The sequence below is a fragment of the Pleurodeles waltl genome, chromosome 9 (assembly GCF_031143425.1).
Source record: "Pleurodeles waltl isolate 20211129_DDA chromosome 9, aPleWal1.hap1.20221129, whole genome shotgun sequence".
Classification (NCBI taxonomy): Eukaryota; Metazoa; Chordata; class Amphibia; order Caudata; family Salamandridae; genus Pleurodeles; species Pleurodeles waltl.
Window position 1 is genome coordinate 382,233,360 of NC_090448.1, and position 25,390 is coordinate 382,258,749.

The 25,390-nt window shown below is 43.2% G+C and overlaps 1 protein-coding gene across 8 annotated transcripts in view; it reads left to right on the plus strand.

The window, feature by feature from the left end:
* The window catches only part of RYR1 (ryanodine receptor 1), a 1,068,376-nt gene that overhangs the window by 130,234 nt on the left and 912,752 nt on the right, over nucleotides 1-25,390 (plus strand). For all 8 annotated transcript variants that reach the window (XM_069206982.1, XM_069206985.1, XM_069206986.1 and 5 more), the window contains exon 13: nucleotides 22,130-22,316. In XM_069206982.1, coding sequence (XP_069063083.1) covers nucleotides 22,130-22,316 — 187 coding nt within the window. The remainder of the gene's footprint in view (nucleotides 1-22,129; nucleotides 22,317-25,390) is intronic.

Here is a 25,390-nt window from a genome sequence, read left to right on the forward strand (position 1 = left end):
ACACCACCCTTGACTCCCAAAAGTGTCTAGTTTTCAGAAATGCCTGGGTTTGGTAGAATTCCCTGGGAGGTTGCCGAACCCGAGCCCAAGTATCGCAGCTACCCACATTGCCAACTCAGCTAATTTCTTTGATAGAAATGTTTTAAATATTTATTTTTGTTAGTTTGCATAAAATAACGAACAAATAACAGTTGTAGAGGTCATCGTATTCCATAGTGACCCAACCTCCATATTGAGTTTATTATGTGCATGTTTGAATATAAAGAGGGGCTGTCAATCCATCAACTATAATTGTTACTGAGATAACCATGGGCCCCACACCTTCCGGTGCTTTCCAGAGCACCTCCTCCATTTATACATTTATGGAATTTATATTTCTTAGGTACTGCACAGTAGTCCATGCCTTGGTACCAGTCCTTAATCAGGGTGGGTTTGGACTTCACCAGTATCTAGCAATGTCCATTTTGGCCACCTTAAATCCCACACCCACTAAGGTTATCTGTGTTCTCCCCTCAAGCCAGCCTTCCATAATTCCCTACAGTACCATGTTATCGTCTGGGTCCAGGGAGGTATCCAGGATAGCTGCAGCGTATTCTGGATATATCTCCTGTACCTCTGGATAGGAGGACACTTCCAAACCATGTGATATAAAATGTATCTGGGGCCACCTCACTCCTCATGTAGTTAGTTTCACTAGTGCGACCCATCCTCCAGAGCCTATCAGGGCTAAAGTGAAATCTGTGAAAATAATTAAATTGAATAAACCTGAGATTGGACAGGATTACAAGGATTCTGGAGGCCCTTTTTGCCTCCTGTCATTCATTGAACTCCATCTCTCCCACCGCAAGTTCCTGTGCAGATCTTGTGGGTAGCAGAGGGTCTGGGGCATTAAGAACCAGTGACCAGTATAGCCGGGAGATCCCTTAAGCACTAGTTTTGCATTCAACATGCTAAACTCTCCGAAACCCATCAGCTCCATCTTGTAAGAGAGCAACGTTAGTCAGAGTTGGAGGTACCGGGAAAAATTGTGACCAGTGGAGGTTGAATTCTGCCAAAAGCTCTTTGAATTATTTCATTTGTTCCATCACCTAAACATCACCCAATGAGGAGAGCCCAATTAGATGCTACTGTCTAAAGTCTTATAGCCTTGTCAACCTAGCGTCGGTCCACAGCGGGGTCAGAGTAGGCTTCTGTCTGAGACATCCAACAGAGTGCAAGGCCTTCTGCTAGCACAGTATCAGGATTCTGGTAACCTGTGGTTGGGATAAGGGCAGAAATCTTCCATATAGTAACCCCTTACTCTAGCCTCATCTAGAAGCTCAAACTCCAGGCAGAAGGCAGAAACATGGCTGCCCCCAAAAAGTAATTCCTCTATTGGGACCATCTGTGATGCTCAGTAGTAGAATTTTTGGTCAAAGAGCTGAAGATCTCCCTCATGGGAGGGCAGAGTACATTTCCACAAGGAAACTCTTGGAAGCTTATTTGTCCACAGGAACGTAGTGACCATGGTTTGCAGACCTGCGAAGAAAGTCTGCAGGAGTTTTTATGGGTAATTATGCAACATGTGTGAGACCCTAGGGAGTGTAATCATTTTTAAAATTCCACTCTGCCCATTATGGGTATGGGCAGTGGGTACCAGCCCTCGAACACATCACAAGTGCATTACCTCTATGTTTTTGACAGTCTCCACATTGCTTTTCGGGCTCTCTCCTGTCACAGGGGCTAGGTCAACCAATACAAGTTAGGTACCATGCTTATCAGGAGACAGTTAGGGGTGGGGCGGAACGATGAGTGGTAGGAAATTTGTGGCTCCTCACAGCCTCCACAACTTTCCCTCAAAGAAGTTTGAGGAAAAGGTATATTTTTAGGACTAGTTTGAGGTTTGGAAGGGCTCCTGGATAAGAAAAAAGCCTTATTAGAATAACACAAGTCACAGCAACCTGTACACCCCTCTCCTCTCCACCCCTATTTTATTGAAATGGGTTTGTCTTTAAAATGAAAATTTAATGAAATTTAGGCATTTTCATTTTTATAGCTGCAACCATATCTATTTTTGTGCAGTTGCATATGTATAGTTGTGTATGTGTTTATATATATATATATATATATATATATATATATATATATATATATATATATATGTGTATGTATATATATATATATATATATATGTATGTATGTACATATATATATATATATATCTATATATATATATATATATATCTATATATATATTCACTTAAAAAGCCAAAGTTTACAAGGGCGTTATAGTTACGTTCTGAATTTACTCACGCAAAACCATAGAAAATCAGCAGTTAGAGATATTTCAAGTAACTATAACTCACAGCCTAAGATAACTATAACTTGCGCACCCCGCCATGCAGTTTGTTCTTCAATAATTGAACTTCTAATGTTTCATTGATATGTTTATTGATGTTATAAAAGTTGTGTGAGTGCTGTAATATCTGGGGTAATTATCGTGGCCTGTCGAGGGCTAGAGTTATAGTTACCTTGGGCCGCAAATTATAGTTACTTCAAATAACTCTAAATATAACTGCTGAATTTCTGTGGTTTTGTGTGAGTAAATTCAGAACCTAACTGTAACGTCCTTGTAACCTTTGTTTTTTTTAAGTGGATTTTTAATGAAAATACATTTTCATTACTATACGTTAATCAAACCACTGCCGCGCATAGCCTTTGGCTGTGCGCAGCAGGGGTTGGTCACAGGGTCTATCCTTTGGCCAGGACCTGCAGCCAACCCCCTATAAGTACCCAACCCCACATGTGGTCGTGTGCAGCAGGGGTTAGCCACAGGGCCTGGCTTGTGGCCATTCCCTGCTACCAACCCCCACTAACCACCTAACCCCACACTGCGCCTGTCTCTCTGGGTGTGAGAACAGGTGTGAGAGGGTGTCGCTGGGTGTGAGAGTGGCTGTGATAGTGTCTGTCTGAGGGTGTGCGTGGGTGTGAAAGGGTCTATGTGGGTGTGAGAGTGTTTGATTGTGCTCCAATAGATTAAAGATGCATTAACCTCCACAAAGGATTTCAATACGGAATGGTGAATTTCTAGAAGTGGAGCTTCAGCTGGGCACCTGCTGTAAATGCTTCCTGCTGAGGGTTACAATCTTTTGAATGATCATCATGGCCAGAACGGAAGCTGACCTGCTCCTCAATTCTACAAAAGTCCACAGTCTGCACAAAATGTCTACCCATTTGTAGCACTTTCTACTTGCTAGTTAGTTTCTGCTACCTTGTTGGGTAAATGTGCAGTGTGGGGGAGGAGAGTTGCGTGCCCCCCCCCCCCCCACCACAACCGATTTCTGCCTCAGGGACTCCATCCTCAGGGGCCCACTTCATTTCCATGGAGGCCCCACTTCCTGGGCTGATCTCGGCCCTGTGGACCCCATTCCCCAGAGCCTGGCCATCAATAAAAGGAGGAGGGGGCCGGCAGGCCTCTTCCCCCGGTTTATCTCAGCCCCAGGGACCCCATTCCCTGGGGCCTTGCTGTCTCTCCTGGGTGTCCCCAAGGGCACCCAGTGTGCAATGGTACTACAGTGGGAGCTTCAAGGCCCCCGCGGTCCCAGCCGGCATTGCTATCACAGACAGGGAGCTGCTAAAGATGCAGCTCCCTCTCTGTGAGAGTAATTGTTTCCTCTGTTTCCTTGACCACATGTCTGCAAGCAGGGAAACAGAGGAATTCTCCGTTCCCAGCAAGCAAGAGCTCTTTGACAGCTCTCACTTGTTGGGAGTGGAGAGTTTGCTCTGACTTGACGGGACCTGTCAAAGCTCCTACCAAGTCAGAGCCAACAGCTATAACCCAGGAGTTGGGCACCCAGGGACATAGCAGGAGCCAGCCCTGGGGGTAGTGGTCCCCAGGGCCATCTGTGGATCCACGAGGGGTCCTTGCGCCCCCCCCCTGCAATGTTGCATTTGTCCTGAGTAAGAGGCAGTTCCCGTGGCCTGCGCGGCGGGGGGCAAACAACCCCCCTGCGTTCATTGTTTTTTTGGCGCTAGGAAGGTGGCAGTCCCCTGGCCTGTGGGTGTCCACAAGACCACCCCTATTTATTTTACACACTTTGCTCCGGGGAGGTAGTGGCCCCCAGGGATGTGGGGGCGCCTTCTCCCCGCACATAATTAAATATTATCCCCAGGGAGGTGCTGGGCCACAGGGCTGCGGGAGGATCCACAGCCACACCCTACTCCCACCTATTTAACTTATGTTGCCCCAGGGAGGTGTTGGTCACCAGGGTACTGCGCAGCCCCCTGCATACTATTGAAATGAAGCCCCAGGGAGGTGGTGATCCCCAGGACATAAATAAGCCCAGGAGGGTCCCCATGTGCCTCCTCCTTTATTTTTAACAAGCCCCCGGGACCTGACCCATCCGGAGGCTTTCTTGAAGCAAGTGCAGGAGACCTTGCTTGGTTTTTTAAAGGTTTTCCCGCAGATATGCACCCTGTCTCTAATTCACTGCAAAATCTTTTTAAAAAAGTACTTCTTTGCCCTGGGGTGTCTCGCTTGGACCCCAGCACAAGAGCTAAGGAGTCATGGTGTCCCTACCCTGGCCCCTTTTCTTATTTTATATCTTTTTTTCTGAGACTTGGCTTAAGGTGAGCCTCAAGGTGGCTGCCAACACTTCATTGTTGAAGTGTTGGCAGCCAATTAGAGCTCTGTGACTGAAAGGTTTCACAGAGCCTTTGCATCCTCCTCTATATACAAAATTGTTTTTTCTTTAATATTGTTTTTTCTTTAATATTTCAAAAGCTATTGAACTGATTTTCACCAAATAACAAAAAGGGCTCTTTGTGGACCAAAAGCTAGCTTTTTGCCAAAGTTGTTGTAATTTCGTCCAGCGGTTCGGCTTCTTTTCCTGTTCAAAATCCCTATGGAAATTAACTTGGAGAAAACTTGTTTTGGGACCCTGTCTTTTTTCTCAGACCCCACTTAACAGGTTACGCTGAAACTTGCCAGACAGCAGCTGACATGAATGTCGTATTTTCTTGGAAAATTTTGTTAAGATTCATCAACCAGTGCCAAAGAGAAAGGCAAGTGAAAAAATGCTTTCTCTATAGAAACTAGGTCCTAACTATAACTACCTAGTGGCGACTGCCACTAGATAATATATATAAATACATACATTTATACACAGTTTTCTCATCAATACATCAATAATTTTATTGCAAATATTTCAGTGATATAAATGATGTCATAGAAGATGTCATGGCTGATGTAATATGTGGGGTAACTAGCAGTGCATAGCAACGGCGCAAGTTAGTTACCTTAGAGCACTAGTAACCTTTGTTTTTTTCAGTGAATTTCAGTTTTAAAAAAAATGTAAAGTGATGCGCCTGGGGCCAGGTCCTGCGGCCAACCACCCACATGCCTGTATGCAGCCAACCTCACGCTGCGCACAGCAGAAGGCTGTGCGCGGTGTGTGGTTGGCTGCAGTCAGGCCATATGACAAACCCCTCAAAGGCAGTCAACACGGGTAGGGGGTATGCCGCCTCCCCAAGCCAATTTCGGGGTTAGAGGTCCCATCTCCTGTGGCCTATCAAGTTTATAAAGGAGAAGGGAATATGTGGCCCCCTCCCCATGGCATTATTTGCCCTGTGACCCCATCCCTAGGGGCCAGGCCAACATCTAATGGGAGAGATACTGGTCCCAGGGACCCCATCCACGGGGCCTGCCCAACATTTAAAAGTGGGGAGGGGACACAAAGACCCACTCTCCTTGCCAGTATTGGCCCGGGGACACCATCGGGGGCCAGGTCAGCATTTAAAGGGGGCATGCAGCCACCATTCCCAGGCTATTTTTTTTTGTCCTGCCCAGCGCTTAAAGGGGGGACGAGGGCACGCAGTCCCACTCCCCGGGCTACTATTGGCCCCAGGACCCCATCCTTCGGGCCTTATCTCAAATTCTTGGGTTCCCTGGCGCCACCCAGGGCACCCATTTCCCCGTTGTTGGAGGCTTCGGGGGGAGCCCCCATCCCCCACGGCCTCAGCTGACTTCCTGCCTCCAGCAGGAGCCTGAGTGCGGGAGCCATTTTTTCATCTGTTTCCCTTCACAGTGGAATAGATAAAAAGTCCGCTTGCAGCGGGGGGAGCATTTTAAATGCCCCCCCGCTGGGAACTCACTTACTGTTTCCTCTTACTTGCTGGGAGTGGTCAAATAACTCCCGCCAACCGAGAGCAAACAGCTATAACCCAGAGAGTGGGCACCTTGGAACATAGGGAGCCGTCTCTGTTGGGTGGCGGTCCCCAGGGCCATTAAAGGCTCCAGGGGGGGCACGTGGTGCCCCTCCCTGTAAAGTGCACAGGCTGGCCCCGGGGAGGAGGTGGTCCCTGGGGATGAAAATGGCCCGGGAGAGGCCAGCATCGGTGAGAAGGTGGTTCCTGGGGGTGAACATTTTCCAGGAGGGGGACAGCACAGCCCCCCTCCCTTTTGAGATTTCTTTGCTCCAGGGAGGTGGCAGTCCCCAGGGCCATAAGCAGCCTGGAGAGGGGGGTCGCGTGTGCCTTCCTCATATATATATATATATATATATATATATATATTCGTCTATGGGACCTGGCCCACCATGGGGCTGTAGTATAACAAGCTTGGGAGACAGTGCTTTTTCTTTCAATTTATGCCACAGATTCACAGATCCACCGTGATTTTGGGGCAAAAATTAAAAAGAAAAAAGTTTTGCTGCCCGGCGGTGTACCTGTGGGATGCCACCACCAGGCCTTGATGGTCAGGGTATTCTACCCTGCCCCCTTATTATTTTTTGCCTTTTTTTCTTGGGACTCGACTGAGTCTGAGCCCCAAGGGGCCTGCCAGCACTTCCTGGTTGAAGTGCTGGCAGCCAATCAGATTTTAGCTTGAGATCTGTTTGATCCATGGAGGTGTCCCTAGATATCTATATTTCTTTTTCCTCTGATAACTCCGAGACTACTGAAAGGATTTGAATCAAATTACAACACAGGTGCTTTCTGGTCCAAGATCTGGCTTCCTGACAAATTTGGTGTAAATCCGGTAAGCAGTTCGGGCTGTAGTCGTGTCTAAAATTCCTATGGGAAATTGCATGGGGAAAATGCATTTTGGGACCACCCCATTTTTCTCTGCCCCCGCTTGACAAATCACCCCAAAACCTTCAAAACAGCTACTGAAGTGAGTGGCAAACTAGTTTTGAAAATTTCATGAAGATTCATCAAACAGCACCAGTTATTTGCAAAACAAAAACTATACTTTCAAGATGTCCACCATGTTGTGTGATGTGCAGTTGTATCACCACTTCGCACCAGTGTACATGAAGACTCAACCGATGTTGCCTTATGCTATGTTGTAGCCACTTGAAAGTTTGAAAGCAATGTTTTCAATGCATTCTAAACTTTAACAGTACCGCTCAGTCATTGGCAAAGGTAACACATTGCTCGCTGAACATTAGCAAACAAGACCGTTTGGCTTTGCAAAGGCTTGTTCTATTTGCTGCTAAAATGTAATCTTTTCCTGTGTACTGATATGGAGAGCTGGTAGCTGGATCACGATTCACGGCCAAATTATTTAGTGCACCTTTTTGAGCAACAAGAATGCCTATTATGAGAGCATTTGGTCACTCATTTGGTGGCTCTTCAACAGTGTTACAGGCTGATAATCTGGTGGCTTCTCGATATTGGATGTTGAATTGTAGTGAGAACTAAAACTACAGTTTATCTCCAGTGGAGACACCAACTGTACATTGTTATGCAATATTACAATGTAAGCAAGGATCTGGAGCTTTTCTGCATCCAGTGTATGCAATGGTAGCACCCAACCACATTAGTACTAAATATATCCTATGGAATTTAGTTGTCATTGTGCTGTAGCCGCCCTGAAACAAGAAGTTTAAACTTGTTTCTTTCCTGATGCTGAGAATTATTCTGAGACATTAGAAAAATGACACAACCAGCGCATCAGCAGAATCTTGAGCCAAAAACACGGAACCCATTATGAACCTTTGTACCAAACATTGCATACAAATATCAGCTGCCTGCCAAATAGATGTTATTGCTTTGGACATTGGTCTCACCGTTTCAAACAGCAGTCTCTGAAGTGTGGTTCAACACCCCGTCAGTACCTTCTGTCCATGCAGAAAACTGAGCTGTGCTCTGACTTATTTCTGTATCTCCTTTGTGCATCTGCATTGAGCTAGATCTGTACAATGAGCATGCACTTTTAAAAAGCCAGACTTTAAAAATGTGAGCATGGGCGAGCACACACAGCATTCTTCTCAGTGGTGGAGTACAAAACCAACACCTTCTTCCTAGCAGAAGGTGGTCAATCTCAGCTTATCACACCATACACTTAGAATAATGGATACCTGCTTCTAAGGGTTGTGTCTTTAAAGAGTGTCAAGATGTAGATATTCTGGCTTTTCCAATTTACCTAACATATCATATGTGAATTTGTGAGGACGTTACCAAGATTCCACAAGATCAGCTCATTAACAATGACAATCGCTAGCATTTGGAATGTCATGTATAATTTGTGTGGTGTTTGCTGCCTTGCTCTTGCAACCAATACTGTAAACCCGAAAAGTTACTTTTTTTAATTCAGTTCAACCAATTTATGACTTTGGAAGAAAAAGCAATATTTTTTGCCTTGGTTACATGCGTTTACGTTCAGGTTGCTCACAAATCTCTGCTGCTTGCTCATTATCTCGATGACCTGCCTTATTCACCTGCAACAATGTAGTTGAGTGTGTATAATTTCATCTGAGCTGTTTGTGTTCCACCATTTGAAGCCTTGGGATAACAACTACAGATGATGGATCAGCAAGCACTGATTTTGCTTACCTTTGGCTTGATGTATATGTTGCCCAAGGTAATTCATCTTGCTTGCACTTCATTTTACTTAGTTTTGCCTAAAACAAAAGATGAAATTGTTTAGCTTGGGAATGTGTTGTATCTGCTTATAATGACTGTACAGAATATGTGTGTTGCCCACTCTATGAGAATGGAAGTTTGGACCAAGTGCACTACTATACTATTTGCAAAAAGCAGAATTATGCACTCACTTTTAGTGAATTAAATCAGATTTTGTGAACCGACCTATATACCAATAGATTGGTTCACAAAGATTTGGAGTGGGTTGCAGTTTGACCTACTTCATTGATACGCATGAAGTAAGTCACCAATTGCTACTCACTCTAATTGGTGGCAGTATCAGGGATGGTGGCTTGCTACAGGTCAGCTACCATATCTATGATTGACTATCAACAAATTAAGTTTTTTTATTTTAAGTTTAAGATTTAGCAGGGGTCATTTGAACCACTACCTACTGCCAAACAAAGATTTACCAGCATTCACATAGGAGAAGGGGACCTAAAGGGAGCCCTTCCTGTTTGTAGATGTGTTACCAGCTCCTTTGAGAAGTCAGTAACTTTCTAATGATTTGAAACCGGAATTGTGGCTGCAAAACATTGATACATTGCATATCAAATTGCAATTCTGAAGGCCCACCAGACACATGTTTCTTACAAATTGTGATTTGGTAGCAATTTTGATCCCATTTTGCAACTTGGTAACACTTTACTGAATTGCAAAATTAGTTTAGTATATACCAAAAAGCCTTTTGCCGTCTCATACCCTGTGATTTTGTGAATCATAAAGTGTCTGACTGTTAAATGGTTTAGCACATCTAGCCCATTTTCTCTCGTTAATTTATTGCTTTCCTTCCTCTTTTCGCTTCTTTTTTTCTTTTTGGTGATCCAGCTCAGCTTTGTTCTCCAACCCAGATGTTTTCCGCACCAGCCCAATACATTATTATTCCTGTGCTAGACCTGTCATCCTTCGTATAGTCTTCCCGCAAACCTTTTGCTTTCACAACTCCTGTTTTCTAAATTTCGTTTTTTGTTTCCATTAGGACTCTGCACTTTAGCACTGCTAATCAGTGCTAAAGTTATTGTGCTTTCTCCCTTAAACGTGGTTAAATTGCCCTACTTCTGATCGGTACATTTAATTTACTTGTAAGTCCCTAGTAAGGTATTACTACATGGATCCAGGGCTTATAAATTAAATGCTACTAGTGGGCCTGCAGCACTCAGTGTGCCATCTACTAAATAGCATTTTAGAATATGCCTTTGAAGCCTTTAATGCAGTTTTAAATTGCTGTTTTTATCTGGCAAAATAATACTTTTGGCAGGTCTAAACCTCCTTTTTAATGCATAATAGCAATTCATAAGGTAGGCCCTAAACAGCCCATAAGGCAGGGTGTAATGTAAAGCTAATGTAGGAATTCTTAATGAACAGGACAGGTAAATCCCAAAAACATATGTCCTAAGTGAACATGTGTTTTTAGGTTTTACATGTCCTGGTAGTGGAAAAGCTACTTAATTTGTATTTCACTACTGCAAGGTCTATCCCTCCCTCTGGATAACCTTGGTTTATCTTATTATATTTAATAAGTGCTAAAGTTTATTTAGGAACAGATAGAAATGTCAAGTTTGAGCTCAAATTAATTGTAATTTAAAATCATTTTTAATTGTAAAGTCAGATTTGGAGTCATAGTTGAGAAAATGCCACTTCTAGAAAGTTTAGCAACACAAACGGATGATGGATCGAGTGCTGAAACTTTTCAAACACTCATGTAGGTCCTGTGCTGTCTATGCCCCCAGATTCAATCTAGCCTGGCCGATGAGGGGTGGTACCCCGAAACCGGTCCCAGGATGCTTGTTTCTGGTCCAGGGAGGACCTGGCCTGGCAGTTCGTGCTGGACTGTTCCCATGGGGAGCAGGGCCAAGACTGATTTGCATATGGCTGGGTCCAAACTGAAATGGCATTGTGAGCAAAAATACGATGGATTAAACCCAGATCTGTGACTGAGGATGAATGTTTGATTTGTTCCACATTCTGTCCATGATCTGTTCTTTTTTACATTTGTCGCCCTTAGTGGGAAGGGTATGCCCAGATGTGGATCCTGTGTTCGCAATGCCACCAGATTCAAGCTAGCCTGGCTGATGAGGGGTGACATCCCTGAAGCCGATCCCAGGATGCTTCTTTCTGGTCCTGGAGGACCTTGCCTGGCAGTTTGGGCTGGACTGTTTCCAGGGCGAGCGGGGTCAAGACTGATAAGCATATGGCTGTGGTCCAAACTAAAATGGCATGGCGATAAAAAAAAACTGATGGATGAGTGTTTGATTTGTTCCGTATTATGTCCATCATCTGTTCTTTTTTACTTTTAGAAAGTTGACATTTTCTAGTTCCAACCATTTGGTGTCTGCAGCATGTGTCCTGGGTCACATGACTGTGAATAACTTGGCAGATGGACTTTGGATATTCCTCCCAGACAGTGAAACAAAGGAGGACTAGGTGTTGCAAGGGTGGGCCATCCTGACAGGATGAATGGGGTGCAGCTGTTCTTTGCCCCCCTTACACTTGAAGGGGTGGCCTCCAGCATGCACATTAAGGGGCCTGACATGTCATTCGTCATTCCTGGCTACTTGGAGCCTTAGAAGGGGGAAAGGAGGAACTTTTGAGAACCAGATATGGATCTAATCAGGATGTCACTCCCACTTCAAAGGCTGCCACCAGGTATAAATATTGCACACCCTAAGCCACCTCTTCAGTCTACTCCTAAACCCTTGGAAGATTCAGAAAAAGGACCGACAACTGCTCTGCTGCCAGCACGGTTGCCCTGCTGCTGGAAGGACTGCCTTGCTACCCTGCTTGCTAAAGCGGGGCTAATCCTGCTCCTTGAACCCAGGACCACCAGATTGACTCCAAGGGCTAGTTGGCAAGCCTCCTGTGTGAGCTACTGGGTCATAACAAGTTCCAAAGACTGTGAACCCCACACCTGGCCTCTTCCTGGAGCAAGTCCAAACCCCCCAAGTTGTGCCCCAGGTCCTGGAACCTTGGAAGTGGTGAAAGAGATGCTGCTTGTGCCTAACCCTAAAGCTTGGGTCCCATATGAAAATCTAGCAAAAAGTAGCAGAAGAACCAACAGAAGACTGGGACCTACCAGCCAGCCAATCCTCCCAAGGTGCATCGCCGGTCAGCCAGTAGGTCCCACTGGTGTTTTGTCCTGTTGGAGATTTTAGACTTCTAAAAAAGTAATGAACTCCGAAGATAGAAACCCTGACACAACTCTGTCTAGCAGCTAACTGATGACAACGTCTCCACCTCGGACACTGCTGACTGCCTTGCCAGGCTGAACTTTACCTTCTCAGGAATTTGTCTTCAAAATTGTTTCTAAGTCCGAAGGTAAGCTGAGATGGGTCCAATCCATTTTGTGTAGCAGAACCACACTCCTTTCTAGTCTGGTTGGCCATAACGTTTGACTTTACCACTGTCTCACATGACCAGATAGATGAGATTGAAGCTTTAATCTTTTAGGTGCTATTTGTTACTTAAAAGTTAAAAAATGCATAAGTCCGGTTCTACTAATTGGATTTAATTTGTTTCGGTGTCATTTTATTTATTAAACTTGAACTTCTTACTTCATGTTTATACTTTTTTTGTGTTTTGTAAGGGCATGCACCGTATTGCTTGCACGCTTTGATGTGTGTGTCACCCAATTACTCTGATCTTTTGGAACCTCAGCTCCAAACCCACTTGGATCTGGTCTTACAGTGTCTCTACGCACTGCTCCTTCTGTGCGTCTGTCTCCCACTCCTACTCCTACTGGAGTTCTGTCACCTCTTTCCTCCCACTTTTACTGTACTTGCCCTCTGATGTATTGCCCCCCACTTAAGGAAATTAAGGGCCTCATTTACAGTGTTTTGACGGAGGGCAGTGCCTCAAGCCTTCTTGCTGGCCTTCATCAAAACAAAAGGGCAGGAATGTCCTTTTCACCTGTGCTGGTGCATAAATTGGTGTCATGTGCCAATGCAAGCACCCTTGCACCATGTTGCAAGGGTGCCTGCGATGCGGGGATGATTGTTTTTGTGCAGGAAGGGATATCTCCCTGTGCAAAAACAATTGTGAGAGTTGTTTTCCTCTTTCTATGTGTGTTGCAAAATGCAGCACACAAATAAAGAGGTAAAAACGGGGAGAAATAAAGATATTTCCATTGCGTCATCCTTACGTAGGCTTTTAACTCATTCCCAAGTTTACAAAACATTGTAAATCTGGCAATGCGTCAAAGTCCATTGATGTTGCGTTGGAACACTCATGGAAACACCTCCCTGACGCAAAGTAAGGCAACGCAGCGACTTGCACTGCATTGCCATACTCCATATCCACAAGGCCATGAAAAGCCAAGAAAGTGGCTTTGCGTGACCTTGTAGATATAGGTCAGCAGCCTGCGCCGCTGGTGTGTTACAAAGTGATGAACTGGCGGTCCGGGCCACTTGTAAATAAGCCTCTAAGTCTGCAAACAAAATCATAGTGTAATATTTTTTCCGTGCAGTTGTCCCATGTTACAACCCACAGCATCTCAGTGAAGGTGTAGTAGCAATTGGATATGCTGAGTGCTATCATTATAAGGACCAATAGCTTTTTTACTCTATAACTTGCGACCTTCTTCACTGTCTCCCAGCCATCACAATAATATACATCCTGTATATAGGAACTGGAAAGCACCCTTAGCAGTACGGAACACAATACTAATTTTCCCTCTCAGGCTTTTAAGGCCTGTTCCTTTAACAGAAGGAAAATTCACGCAACAAAGGGGTACCTCAATATTCAAGGAGCACTTATACTCAGACACTGATTAGAGAGGTTCTGTGGTCAAAACAGACATCTGCCCACTGAAACAGTGGCATTTACAGACAGATGATACACTAGCATGGAGGATAGTCACAGCTTTACTTCATGCCTGAGTCTTGAAGCAAGTCTCCGAACTCTACAACTTTCATCTCAGGAATTCCTTGTGTTCATGAAGCTCACTTTGCTCCTGAATATTGTTTCAGAGATTTCACATCTTTGTACCTGGACAGTGCAATTTTGAATATTTTGCAACCCTTAGGTTCTTTAATATGTATATATGTCTGCAAATTCATCTAGTCACAAGCCAGTGGCAAAGATTCTGAAAGCCATTGCCTGTTGAAGCGAGAGAGGCCCGATTTAGATGTTGGTGGAGAGGGAACTCCATCAGAGCAGTGATGGGGTTCCCTTCCCGCATACACAGCGGTTTGCCTACTTGATTTAAATGAGGGCAGACCATAAGATTAGCTAGAGCTGTCACTTCTTCATTTTTGTAGCCAACATTCTCAGATTGCCCGACGGAATAAGGGACGTTGGAGAATTGATTATATGTCCGCCTCCTTGGCCAATTAGGATGGGTGGACAGATAGTCATTTTTTTACTGTCCGTCATCTCCAGGCAAACCCTGGTGGTAAGCGACAATAAAAAACAAAAATGCTCCCCTTACCATATGAGATGACTCCCATGGCGAGGGGTCATTATCTTTTTTATTTTCAAAAAGAAAATCCCACTTCATAGTGACTTCATATTGACAGAGTCCTGCAACTAAATGCAAAAAAGCAGTAACAGGAACCATCATGATGGTATCTAGCAGTGCTTTAGAAATGACCACCTGCTTGGCAGTCATTTCTAAATCTGGTGGGCGGGATACTCTGCCACCTGGGTGGAGAAATGAGTGTCCTGCCAGTATATAAACCTGGCTCTAAATCAAAACTAGTTAGCATCCTCAGGTCTTCAGTATATATGTTTGCTGTCAAAACCTAGCTCATAACTACATATTGCCAACAGTACTTAACGTGCCCAATGCTCTGCAGTTTCTGCCTTAGTGATTCATCCACATGCTGCCAAATGTTAAGTATTAGTACTAACTCTTTTAGTGAGGCACAAGATCCTGAAACACCTTAACTTCTCAAATGTTTTGTATGATATCCCTGGGTTACTCCATGTGATAGGCATTTAATTAATGACCAGTACTCTGACTCATCTCTTAAATCCTCCCACTTGCTGAAACAGCAGTGGCACATGCCACTATCATAATTTGTACAGTGGTATAAAGAACTGCTACTAGGGCACATAGTTTATACAGTTTCCACCACTTCCCCACTGCAAGTCTTTTCTAACCTTGAAGAGTGGTTCAAATATATTTCTGCTCCATATCGGAACATATTTTTGAAACACTGTAGGCTCCTTGGAATGTAAAATATAAACAAGTTGCAGACCTGGATTGTTCTCTCGACTCAGCAGAATGGATGGTGTGCTGTGATACTGTGAGACATATTGATTTGCTTAAAACATAAGGAGGCTTATTCAGCCAGAATTTCCCCTACCACAAGAGAATGGAGCAAGCACCCTGATAAAAAGCAAAGCAGAAATGTATGCATTAATGTTTGTGAATTTTGAATAGGTTAATGTGATTAATTCTTACAAAAATCAAACAGGTATCTAGTCTGAGTGAAACAACTTTCAATGGTAACAGTAACAGGTAACAGTTTGGCTGAGCAAGTTAATCTTGGTTGTCTCGTGTGGGGAGCAAAGAGGTGGAAGCAGCTTAGGTCAGAGATGGGCAGTCCCTGTGACCAATGTGAGGGGGAGCAAAAAGAACATGGCTGAACCAAATCATGGTTACGCTAATGAAATTTTACATATTCCACAATTCCACCCTCTTGCTCTAGTTGCACAATCTTAAGATCTTTCAATGCTCATCGGTCAATTCACTTCCTGCTTAATGTTAATTTTGTATCATTCGAATAAACCATAATCACATTCCCAGTCCTGTTAATCATCTGTATAATTCAGTGTCCTCAAAGAGTAAGACAAGGAATACCCTGGCTTGTAGTAAGACTTGGGATGGAAGCAATGTAGACTAATGCAAGGGTGTAAGTCAGCAAAAGGACAATTGAAATGACAATTACGGACTCAAGAATCTTGATTTTTTTCAGCCTCCAGAAATGTGTTTCAGTCAAGGAGTAACACAAGCCATTACATCATCAGTATTGTGTAATCTCCTCACATTTTCATTTATATGGTCAATCTGTTCAAGATTGCCAAGAGAAATGTTTCGGATAAAAGTGCAGCATTCTGCATTTACAATTGGACGAACTCCACCTTAACAGCCAGGACAAAACCAAGGGCTGTTCTATCCTGCAAACGCACAGTCCTCTGCTGGGACTCTAATTGGTCGGAAATCAAACCTAAGGCAAAGGCAGTTAAGATTACTGCATCCTGTAATACTTTATCAATTTGGCATAGCACATAGATGGACAGTCCCAGTCCAGACACTGGCAAAAAATGGTGAGGACAGGGTAGTTTCGATAAAATGTCTGGGCTGTTTCTTGTGTAAAAGAGGAAGCTGCTTTGCAGAGAGTCTGATGTCTGGCACAATATAAGTGGGATAACAAGCTTCTTACCACTCTCTGCACAGCCAGGCATAAGCTCAGTTCCCCCAAGCAGAGAAAGCCCCAGGTTGATCAGTTGTGCTGCTGCAGGTAAGAAATACTCTGAAAGAAAGTTTGACAAGAGAGGAAGAAAAGACTGTTTCAGTTAACACAGGAAGGGATATGTTGCATTCAACATGCCCCATAAAAATAATGCATTTCCAGTTTCACCAGCCAGTTTATAGTCTGTATCGGCAAGGTGGGCATCAGGGGACAAAATCTGTTAGACGGGCAAGTGCTGATCCTGACCCAAAAGTGAAGTGAGGGTAGTGACGTATATCATATTCAGAAATTATATGTCCATGTGAAAGTAGTTTGTTGCGCTGCTGTTTTTTTTGTCAAATGGAATTGGCACCTTGGGCACACTTCCGTGAGTGTTTGTTGGCAGGTGGGCACATATGTAGCACGAAGAAAGGTTTATATTGTGCTGGGACATCTACAAAAACTACAGGAAGGTGTTGGCTGTGTTGATGTTCCAGACGTGGGGTGCAGCCTCAGTGCGACTGATAGCTTCCTGCCCACCACCCATTTTCCTCCAGTCACAGTTACACACTAAGTCAGTCAGATAAGCTTATAGTGAAGAGTGCCAGCCAGACCCAAGGAGTGATCATGTATATAAGAGGGATAATGTATGCAAAGGGGGCGTTCTGGCACTGAGAGGCCCAAAACAATGGCGCAGTGAAATCCACAAGATTTCACTGCGACATTTATTCTGTCATTTTTAACGCCTGCTGAAAGAAGCCGTTAAAATGACTCACCCATTGAAATCAATGGGCCTCCCTGCACGTTGCTGCACTAGCGTCAACATTTTTGACGCTAGTGCAACAATGGACCACAGTAACATCTAAAATGTTTATGCTATTGACCTAACGACCGCTATGGTGTGCCGTATTGTAAGTACAGCGCACCCATGGTGTCGTTAGGTGGGGCATTGATGACGTGAGAAAACTGGCAGATCAGTGCTGATGCGCCAGTTTCTTGTAAATCTGCCCCTTCGTTTTTCAGAATACATTGAACCTTTTGACTTTCCCTGAGGACTTGAGGTAGTATTTTGTTTGATCCCTAAAGCCCAAGATAATTCATGGACTACAAGAGACAGAGTTAGTTTCTTTGTTACTCCGAAAGGGGAGTCCAAATCTGGGTATAAAGTTTTGGACTAGTCTTTTAGCCACTGTAATTGCATCAGCTCTAGCGCATGGGTATTGTTTAATCAATTTGGAAAACGTGCTCACTGGAACTGGTGCCTAACACAAGGGAAACATTGAGGAATTTGGAACCTGTACATAAACAAAGGGGGCCTGTGAAGGGGATGGGCAACTGGAGTAGTTTTGACACTTTCCAACATTGTAGGCAAAGCAAGTAGTGCAGTGTGATGATGCTGTGAGGCAATGGAAGATAAATAGGGTGCTAAACAGTGAGTCCAGGTGCCATGACATGTCACCTCTACTGACATGAGCAACATCATGATACAGTCAAGCTAGATTTGGGAATAATACAATAGGGGTAATCAGTCTTCCCTGTTTATCTCTTCATGCTCCTTCGGGGTCCCATATCCAAACATGTTTTGACCAGATGCTCTTTTCATTGTGTAATGCAGACTATTCTACTCAGCAATACCCTTTACGTTGGGACATAAGGGTGTCAGTGATGGGGGACACATACAGAATAACTTCAGAAATGTGGAATGTAAGCAGCCCTTTTGCAGTTCGATCAGCAAAAGTGTTAATTTTGGACACTTTGTCCTGGATGGTTTTATCAGCAGCACATTTAATAGTAGCAAACTTTATAAGGCAGCTGAAGAGCATAAAGCAATCCTTTAACATAAAATGACCCTTTTTGTCAGGGCTTCTACAGAGGTGAGGAACCTTCACTGAGTCCAGAAAAGTCAAAAGTTCTGAGCAGCTCCAAATGTGCACCTTGACTCATTGAAAATGGTAACAGTTTTCCACTCAGCTGGGATAGATGCACACGGAGGGCTGTCAGTTCAGCTATTTGAGCAGAGTGTACTTGAGGTAAACATTGACTGTCAATAACTTAATGTATTGTACAAACAGCATAACAAGCAACCAGGGTTCCTTTATCAGCTATGTGACAAGAACACTGAAAATAATATACAAAATGACAATTTGGTAAGAGTATAGAATGAATTCAATGCAAGGTTTGGGTAAGTGTGCAATGGTGAGCAAGCTGTTACGTCCCCTTTCAGAGATGTAGGCAGCCGGAGACTTCAAAACCAGTGATTGTACCAATATAATAGGAAAGACGGACAGCCACAGTATTTCATAATTCAACAATGTAGACGTGGAAAAGTGCTGAGTTTTAGTGGCGAGGAACAGTGCAGCCATAACAAGAGGTACCGCAGTGTTAAATGCTGTTCCAAGTACAATGTTTTCCGACACTTTGGCCACGTACGCAACCCTGGAAATTAGTCTCAAACAAGGAGGCAGCCCAGCTGCAACAGCACTGAGAGCAGAGGAATAGTAAACAATCAGTATATTTTTGTCCCTTAATCTTGTACCAGCACTCCCAAAGCAGGTGCTTCCCTCTTGTGGCAATACACCGTGAAAGGTTTGGTATAATGAAGTCATACGTAAGCAGCTGCAGAGTTCAATGCTTGTTTCAAAGATACAAAGGCTTGCTCTGCCTCCTTGGACCATGGCAATGGTTCCATAATGAAATCTTGTAGTTCTGATCGAATCTTATTAAGTTTGACAGTATTGGCATAACCCAAATGCCACTGTCTAAAGCAGACTATCATTCCAAAAGAGTGCATCCATGTGAGATGGCAACCTGTCTGAGTAGCTTACGGAAGGCTTTGATGTATTTGGCAGACAATTGTCTCTCCTCAGTCGAGATGTTATGGTCTAAATTTCGAACAAAGGGTAAGCAGAACTGCTGTTTCTCTTCAGAAACGTTATGCCTTTTTTTAACTAATTCAGTGAGCAGATTCAAAGAATCAGCCTGGTCCAGTGAGTCAGAATCAACAAACAAATCATCAACATACTGAAGAAAAGGTGGATCCTCCCAGAAAGTTGAGAGTGTCAATATCTTTCATGACTTCCTGCAAAACGTTTGACAGTTTCTGTATAAGCTTGGGCTTGTCTTTATGATGTAAGTTGGCCCAAGCAAAAATGTGAATGTGCAGTTAAATTGGCTATCAGGTTGTATAGGCCTGAAGAAAACAGCAAAGCACAAATCTACAACAGTGAATCATACAGCTGTCACTGATATGCGTGATTGGATGGTAGCAAATTTCAGTATAACAGCAAAACTAGGTAATGCAACATTTAAGGTGCCTAGATTGTGTGCAAATCAATATGTCCATACTGGGCTTTTGTTGCAAATTTAGGATGTCACAGAAACTGACAGTCAGTAAGGGCAAAAACAATTTGCTAGAGCCTCTGGATATTGACTGATAAACCTAGACCATGGATAATGAGAAGGGCATGAATATGTGCTGGATGTCATCCGTGTTCACGAAAACACTGTGTCCACCTTGATGATGTGCTCAAACAAGCGGCTGCATGTACAGATAGACCAAATACTGGGAAAGAGATCATCTTTGCAGGATAGTTCACTACTCTGACAAAAAGGAGGTGCTATTTCTTGTTCTCTTCCAGCCGTAAATGATTCCATCCATTTTTGGATTATACCCATCAACACCGCTTCTGTAAGCAGCTGATCTCATAAAACCAGTGCCATTACATCACTGCCATCAGCAAGTCTATGTAGGTCTTCTAACACAGACAATATGAATAACCTGGTTCTATGCATTGGCCTGCTGCGCAAATTGGGTTAGAAAGTCAGTTTTCATTAGCAGACTTATGCAATTTAGTTTAGTAGTCCCTTTTTTAAGAATAGACAGAGTTGCTCCGTACATTTTTGTTGGCAGATATCTTTTGGAGAGCCTTAGAGATAATTTCCTGTGATCACGGCCATTTGCTAGTTTTGTGTGATAAAATGAGAGCTAGAAAACCAGGAATCTAGGTTTACAGGCATAGGATAAAGCATACAGTTTTCAGTCATCATACGTTTTTTAGGGATATTCTAAATCATTGTGATCCTCTCATCAAAAAAAAGGGGGATCACTGAGTCGAAGCATTGGTAGAATGGCACATTGAATTGAATTCTTCCATGTTGTCAAACTGTGAGTCCCATTGTAACTTTAAGATAGAGGAGTGCACAACTTTAGCATGCATGAAAGGCTTGACCCACTTGAACCAATATTCATTTAGTAGACAGTTAGCTCTTAAACTTCAACTGGTGAGGTGAGTTTGCTTTGGACGCTTCTACTCCTAGACACCTCCATATCTCAGATTTGCAACACAAGTTCATGTGACAAGGGTGTCCATATGAGCTCTGTTCACTGTAAAAGTTAATTTCCTGTACCTTACAGACTTATTTTTTCTTTTCCTGATATCACCAACCCTTCTGCAGCCTCTGCTGTGGCGTGCTCCCTTATGGGCTTGGACCAAATTAAACATTCTGAGAAGGCATAGCTGAATTCACTAAGAAAACTATGTCCAGCCCATGTGGCACCTGTAAACAGTGCTTAATTTGAGCCAGTGGTAACAGGTGGGGCCCACTGCCATTTTCACTGGCATTCATATTTGTGGACTGGGACTTTTTCTTCATGATCAGACTTTGAACCAGAAGAAAAGAGGGAACGTAAAGGAGGAAGCTAAAGACAGAAAAGTAGTGGTAAAGGAAAACAGAGATGAAAAGGAACGTGTAGTAGTGAAAAAAAGGGGCAAGGAATGCAAGATAATGTATGAAAGGGGCATAAGCTTGAATCAAGACTAGATAGCCTGGGTAGCCATCAATCCCCAACTTTCGGCAGTACCCGCGACAGACTAGTGTGGAAGACTTTGGGCCTGGCACTTTTTCTTTCTTAAATTAAGCCCTGGCTATAGGGAAAATAGCTATATATGAATGACCCACATGCAGAAACCAATTACGAGGCACAAGACATAGGGTTGCAGGATATGAAGAAAATTCTCAGCCAAAAGCTCTAAAATATCAGGAAGACTGGCTTCTTTGCTACCTCAGAAAGGTCATACTGAATTGATGAAAACCATCATTTGCTTCTAACTATTAAATGTCACAGCAAATCCAAATTCTCAATTTATATAATACTGCAGTAAGGCAACTGGTGATCAGAAAAATTTGCAACACCTAATATGTGAACTGTTGTATTAAATTAAAAAAGAACTCTGTACAGACCAATGTTATGCCATGACCTGTGAATTGTACAAACACTCCATAAATCTAGATTGTGTCAGCCTCCAGGTCGTAATATGTTCATAAGAGGGAATTAGTTGCATTCTGCTGGCCACATTCGTAGGTAGATAACATTTTCCAAATGGCCTCAGGCTCAGTTCTAGAATAATATTAATAATATTGTGATTGCCAACTCAAATCAGCACAACTTCAAAGAAACTGTGTCTGTCTGTGTATGTGTATAGGAGCCCGTGTAGTGCTAAACCAGCCACAAAGCAAAAGAGTGCTCTATGAAGGTGGGGGCTGAGGAGAAGAATGCTAACGAAGGTGTGGGGGATGAAGCAGACAGAACAAGCTGAGACTCAACAACTGAAGTGATACACATGGATGACATGTTTAAATAATACCTTTAACAAACGCTACATTCACTCTAGTGCCTAGAAGTACATTTACTCAACATTGACTTCAGAAGCGGTTGACTCACTAGAATGTGTAGGATTTTCTAATGAAGATTATTTCACTAAAAACTAATTGTGTGAAAGACTTAGGCTCTAAGAATTATTTGATGAGCTTGGATTTTTTATTGGTTCCAGGGGGCTCGATAGCCTACAGGGGAAAAATAAGCCGCAGACACCTGTATCTCTGCCAATTGACACAGTGATTCTCAGCCTTCAAGATCTCATTGCCTACTTCCAGCACCCAGATGAGGAGCTGCAGCACGAGGAAAAGCAGACTAAGCTTCGCTCCTTGAAAAATCGTCAGAACCTTTTCCAGGAGGAGGTGAGTGAAGGAATAGGCCCTGAAAACAAAAAACGAAGGTGTGGACACAGGACATACAAGGGAAACACAATGTACTAATGCATAGATTATTTACCGGTAATTTCATTACTCTGAGTCTAGACTTACCTGTTCTGATCATTACATCTATCCCTCCCTCCTGCATCAGGTACTTAATTCAAATGATTATGAAGCTTGGTATATTGCAGGCTGTTTCCAGGTAAGCCAGAGCTATATCTACCAGGAGGGAGAGGTGGGGTTTGTGTTAAGTATACTTTTTACAGGAATTTGTGTTGAGGAAAGTGTCTGTGGAGGCCTGAATGTCTCATTTTGTAGTGAGAGGAACAGGGAAGAGAACGAAGAGGTAATGTTCCTAATAATAACATTTCTCTTAAACTAAGGGGCAGATTTAAGAAAAGTGTTGCTTCATCCAATTGAACGCCACTTTTCTTGTGCCCCTTAGGGACCCCCTAATGCCACCATGTGAGCGTCGTAATTAACATACAGTGCACCATGGCGGTAGTTAGGGAAATAGCGTCAACATTTTCTATGCTAGTTTGGCCCTTTGCAGGATTACAAACAAAAAGTTTGGCGCTAATCCTGCAAAGCAAATTGAGGCCCATTGAAAACAATGGTGTGCCTCCTTTTAATACCTGCTATGTGCATATGTTAACTATTCCGCTAGAAATGGTGCAAAGAAATCTTTTAGATTTAATTGAACCATTTTTGCAGGTCCCCGAATGGGGGAACGCCCCCTTGCATACATTATGCTTGACGCAGGCATAATGTTGTGCAAGGGGTTACAAAGTGGCGCAATGCGTGCATTGCGCTACTTTGTAAAAATGGTGCAGCGTTTTTGCCATAATATCGCCACATTAGCGTAAAAAAATGAAGCTAATGTGGCGATATATGGCGCTAGGCCCTCTTAAATCAGGGCCCAAATGCTCATATGAGAAGTGCAGTCACTGTGTGCTTGAGCAAACAGGCTAGAACTTGAAATTTATATATTTATGTGTGTGGCAGATGATTGTCCCTGAACGATTTAGAACATCGAGATGAAATTTGCAATTTAAAGCGTTATTTTCGTGCTACATCTTTAAAGAATGTAGGTTTTGATGGCAATATTAGAGAAAAGTTCATAAAACTAGATAATGCCTAGATACCCGACTTATTCTCAGTCGCATTATTCCAGGGTAGCAAATACAAATTCATTCAATAAAAACCTTGTTTACTGAGTCTAACACACGTTTTGGTAAAGTGTATGTGCTTTCTTACAGTCTTACGCTCAAAAGTTGCAAAATCCATATATAATTTTCACCGTGCATAAAACAATTATACTATTTGGTACTTGTCTCGGAATGGCAATGGTTATACATTAAAAGCCATTAAATAAAATTAATTGCAAATATGCACTTGTATGTTTATTCTCTTGCTTGAGTATGGATTTACAATTATATTGATTTCACAGGGACCGATTCACAAAGCAATTCACATGTGTAACTTCAAATTACACACACAAATAGTCTGAAAAGGAGTGCATATTTGCTTTGTAAGGGAGTAAATCTTTTCTCAAGGTCATAGAGTGAGCACTCGGAGATAGTAATACCTTGGAAAACTTGGTAACACAAGCAATCTTATGAATTTGTGAGCCTTAACAAACTTCTCCAAGACCCATTTCTACCCTGAAAACAGTCAGCAATTTACTTTTGTCAAGGACAAGAGGAAATCTGTTTCCATCGTGGCAATAGCAAGAGTATACCCCAAAAATTCCAGGTTGAAGGATGTTTTTCCATTTACATACACATAAAGCTTTAATTGCACTAAAGCAAAAATCTTTACACGTGCGGCTTTGTACACAATGTAGGCAAGTGAAAGTGGGAATTCATAAACGTTTCCAGGACTACCCCTGGAATCCTGGGACGGCGCAGGCTTCCTGGAGAATGTTGAAAACCGGTATTTTATATTTAAAAAGTGAAATTCTGCATGCATGTAAGGAGTAAACCAACTGGTGCCAGTGATCAATGTGCTGGTGCCCAAAGCTATCCTTGAAACACGCGGCTGCTGCAATTAAATGTGCGAGCACAGACAGCATAATTCTAAAGCCATCTCGAGCTTCCTTAATCCATTTACAGCTACTCCCTGTCCCTTCAGCGCACTCTTGCAGCTTTTTCTCCCTTTGTGACACTCTTTCACTTCTTCCGTCTTTCCCATATGTGACTTTTGCTTTCAGTATGTGCCAGATGTAGAAAAATAAGTCCCACCCCCCACAAATAAGAGCCAGGGCCCCCACTGGAAACAACTGGCTCAAATTAAGCAATTGAAGTGGTGCACATTGTTTTGGATTGGAGTGGGGCAGGTTGGAGTGGGGCAGATTGTTTTGGATTGGAATGGAGTATATTGGAGTAGGGGAGATTGTTTTGGATTGGAGTGGAGCAGATTGTTTCATTTGGAGTGGGGCAAATTGCTTTGAATTGGAGTGGGTCAGATTGTTTTGGATTTGAGTGGGGCAGATTGTTTTGGTTTGGTTTGGGTTACATTGGGGTGGGGCAGATTGGAGTGTGGTTGCTTGAATTGGGGTATGTTGTTTTAGATTGAGGTGGGACAGATTGTTTTATATTAGAGTGGGGCAGATTGTTTTGGATTGGCATGGGCAGACTGTTTTGGATTGGAGTGGTGCAGATTATTTTTATTGGAGTGGGCAGATTGTTTTGGATTTGAGTAGGGCAGATTGGAGTGGGGCAGATTGTTTTAGACTGGAGTCTGTCAGATTATTTTAGATTGGAGTTTATCATTGTTTTGGATTGGCATGGGGCAGATTGGAGTGAGGCAGATTGTTTGGATTGGAGTGGGGCAAATTGTTTTGGAATGAAGTGGGGCAGATTGTTTTAGACCTAAATGAGGCAGATTGAAGTGGGCAGATTGTTTTGGTTTGGAGTGGGGCACATTGTTTTGGATTGGAGTGGGGCAGATTGAAGTGAAGCAGATTATTTTGGATTGGAGTGGGGAAGATTGGAGTGGTGCAGTTAGGGCAGATTGGAGTGGGGTTGGTTGGGAGGATTTGAGTGTGGCGGATTGTA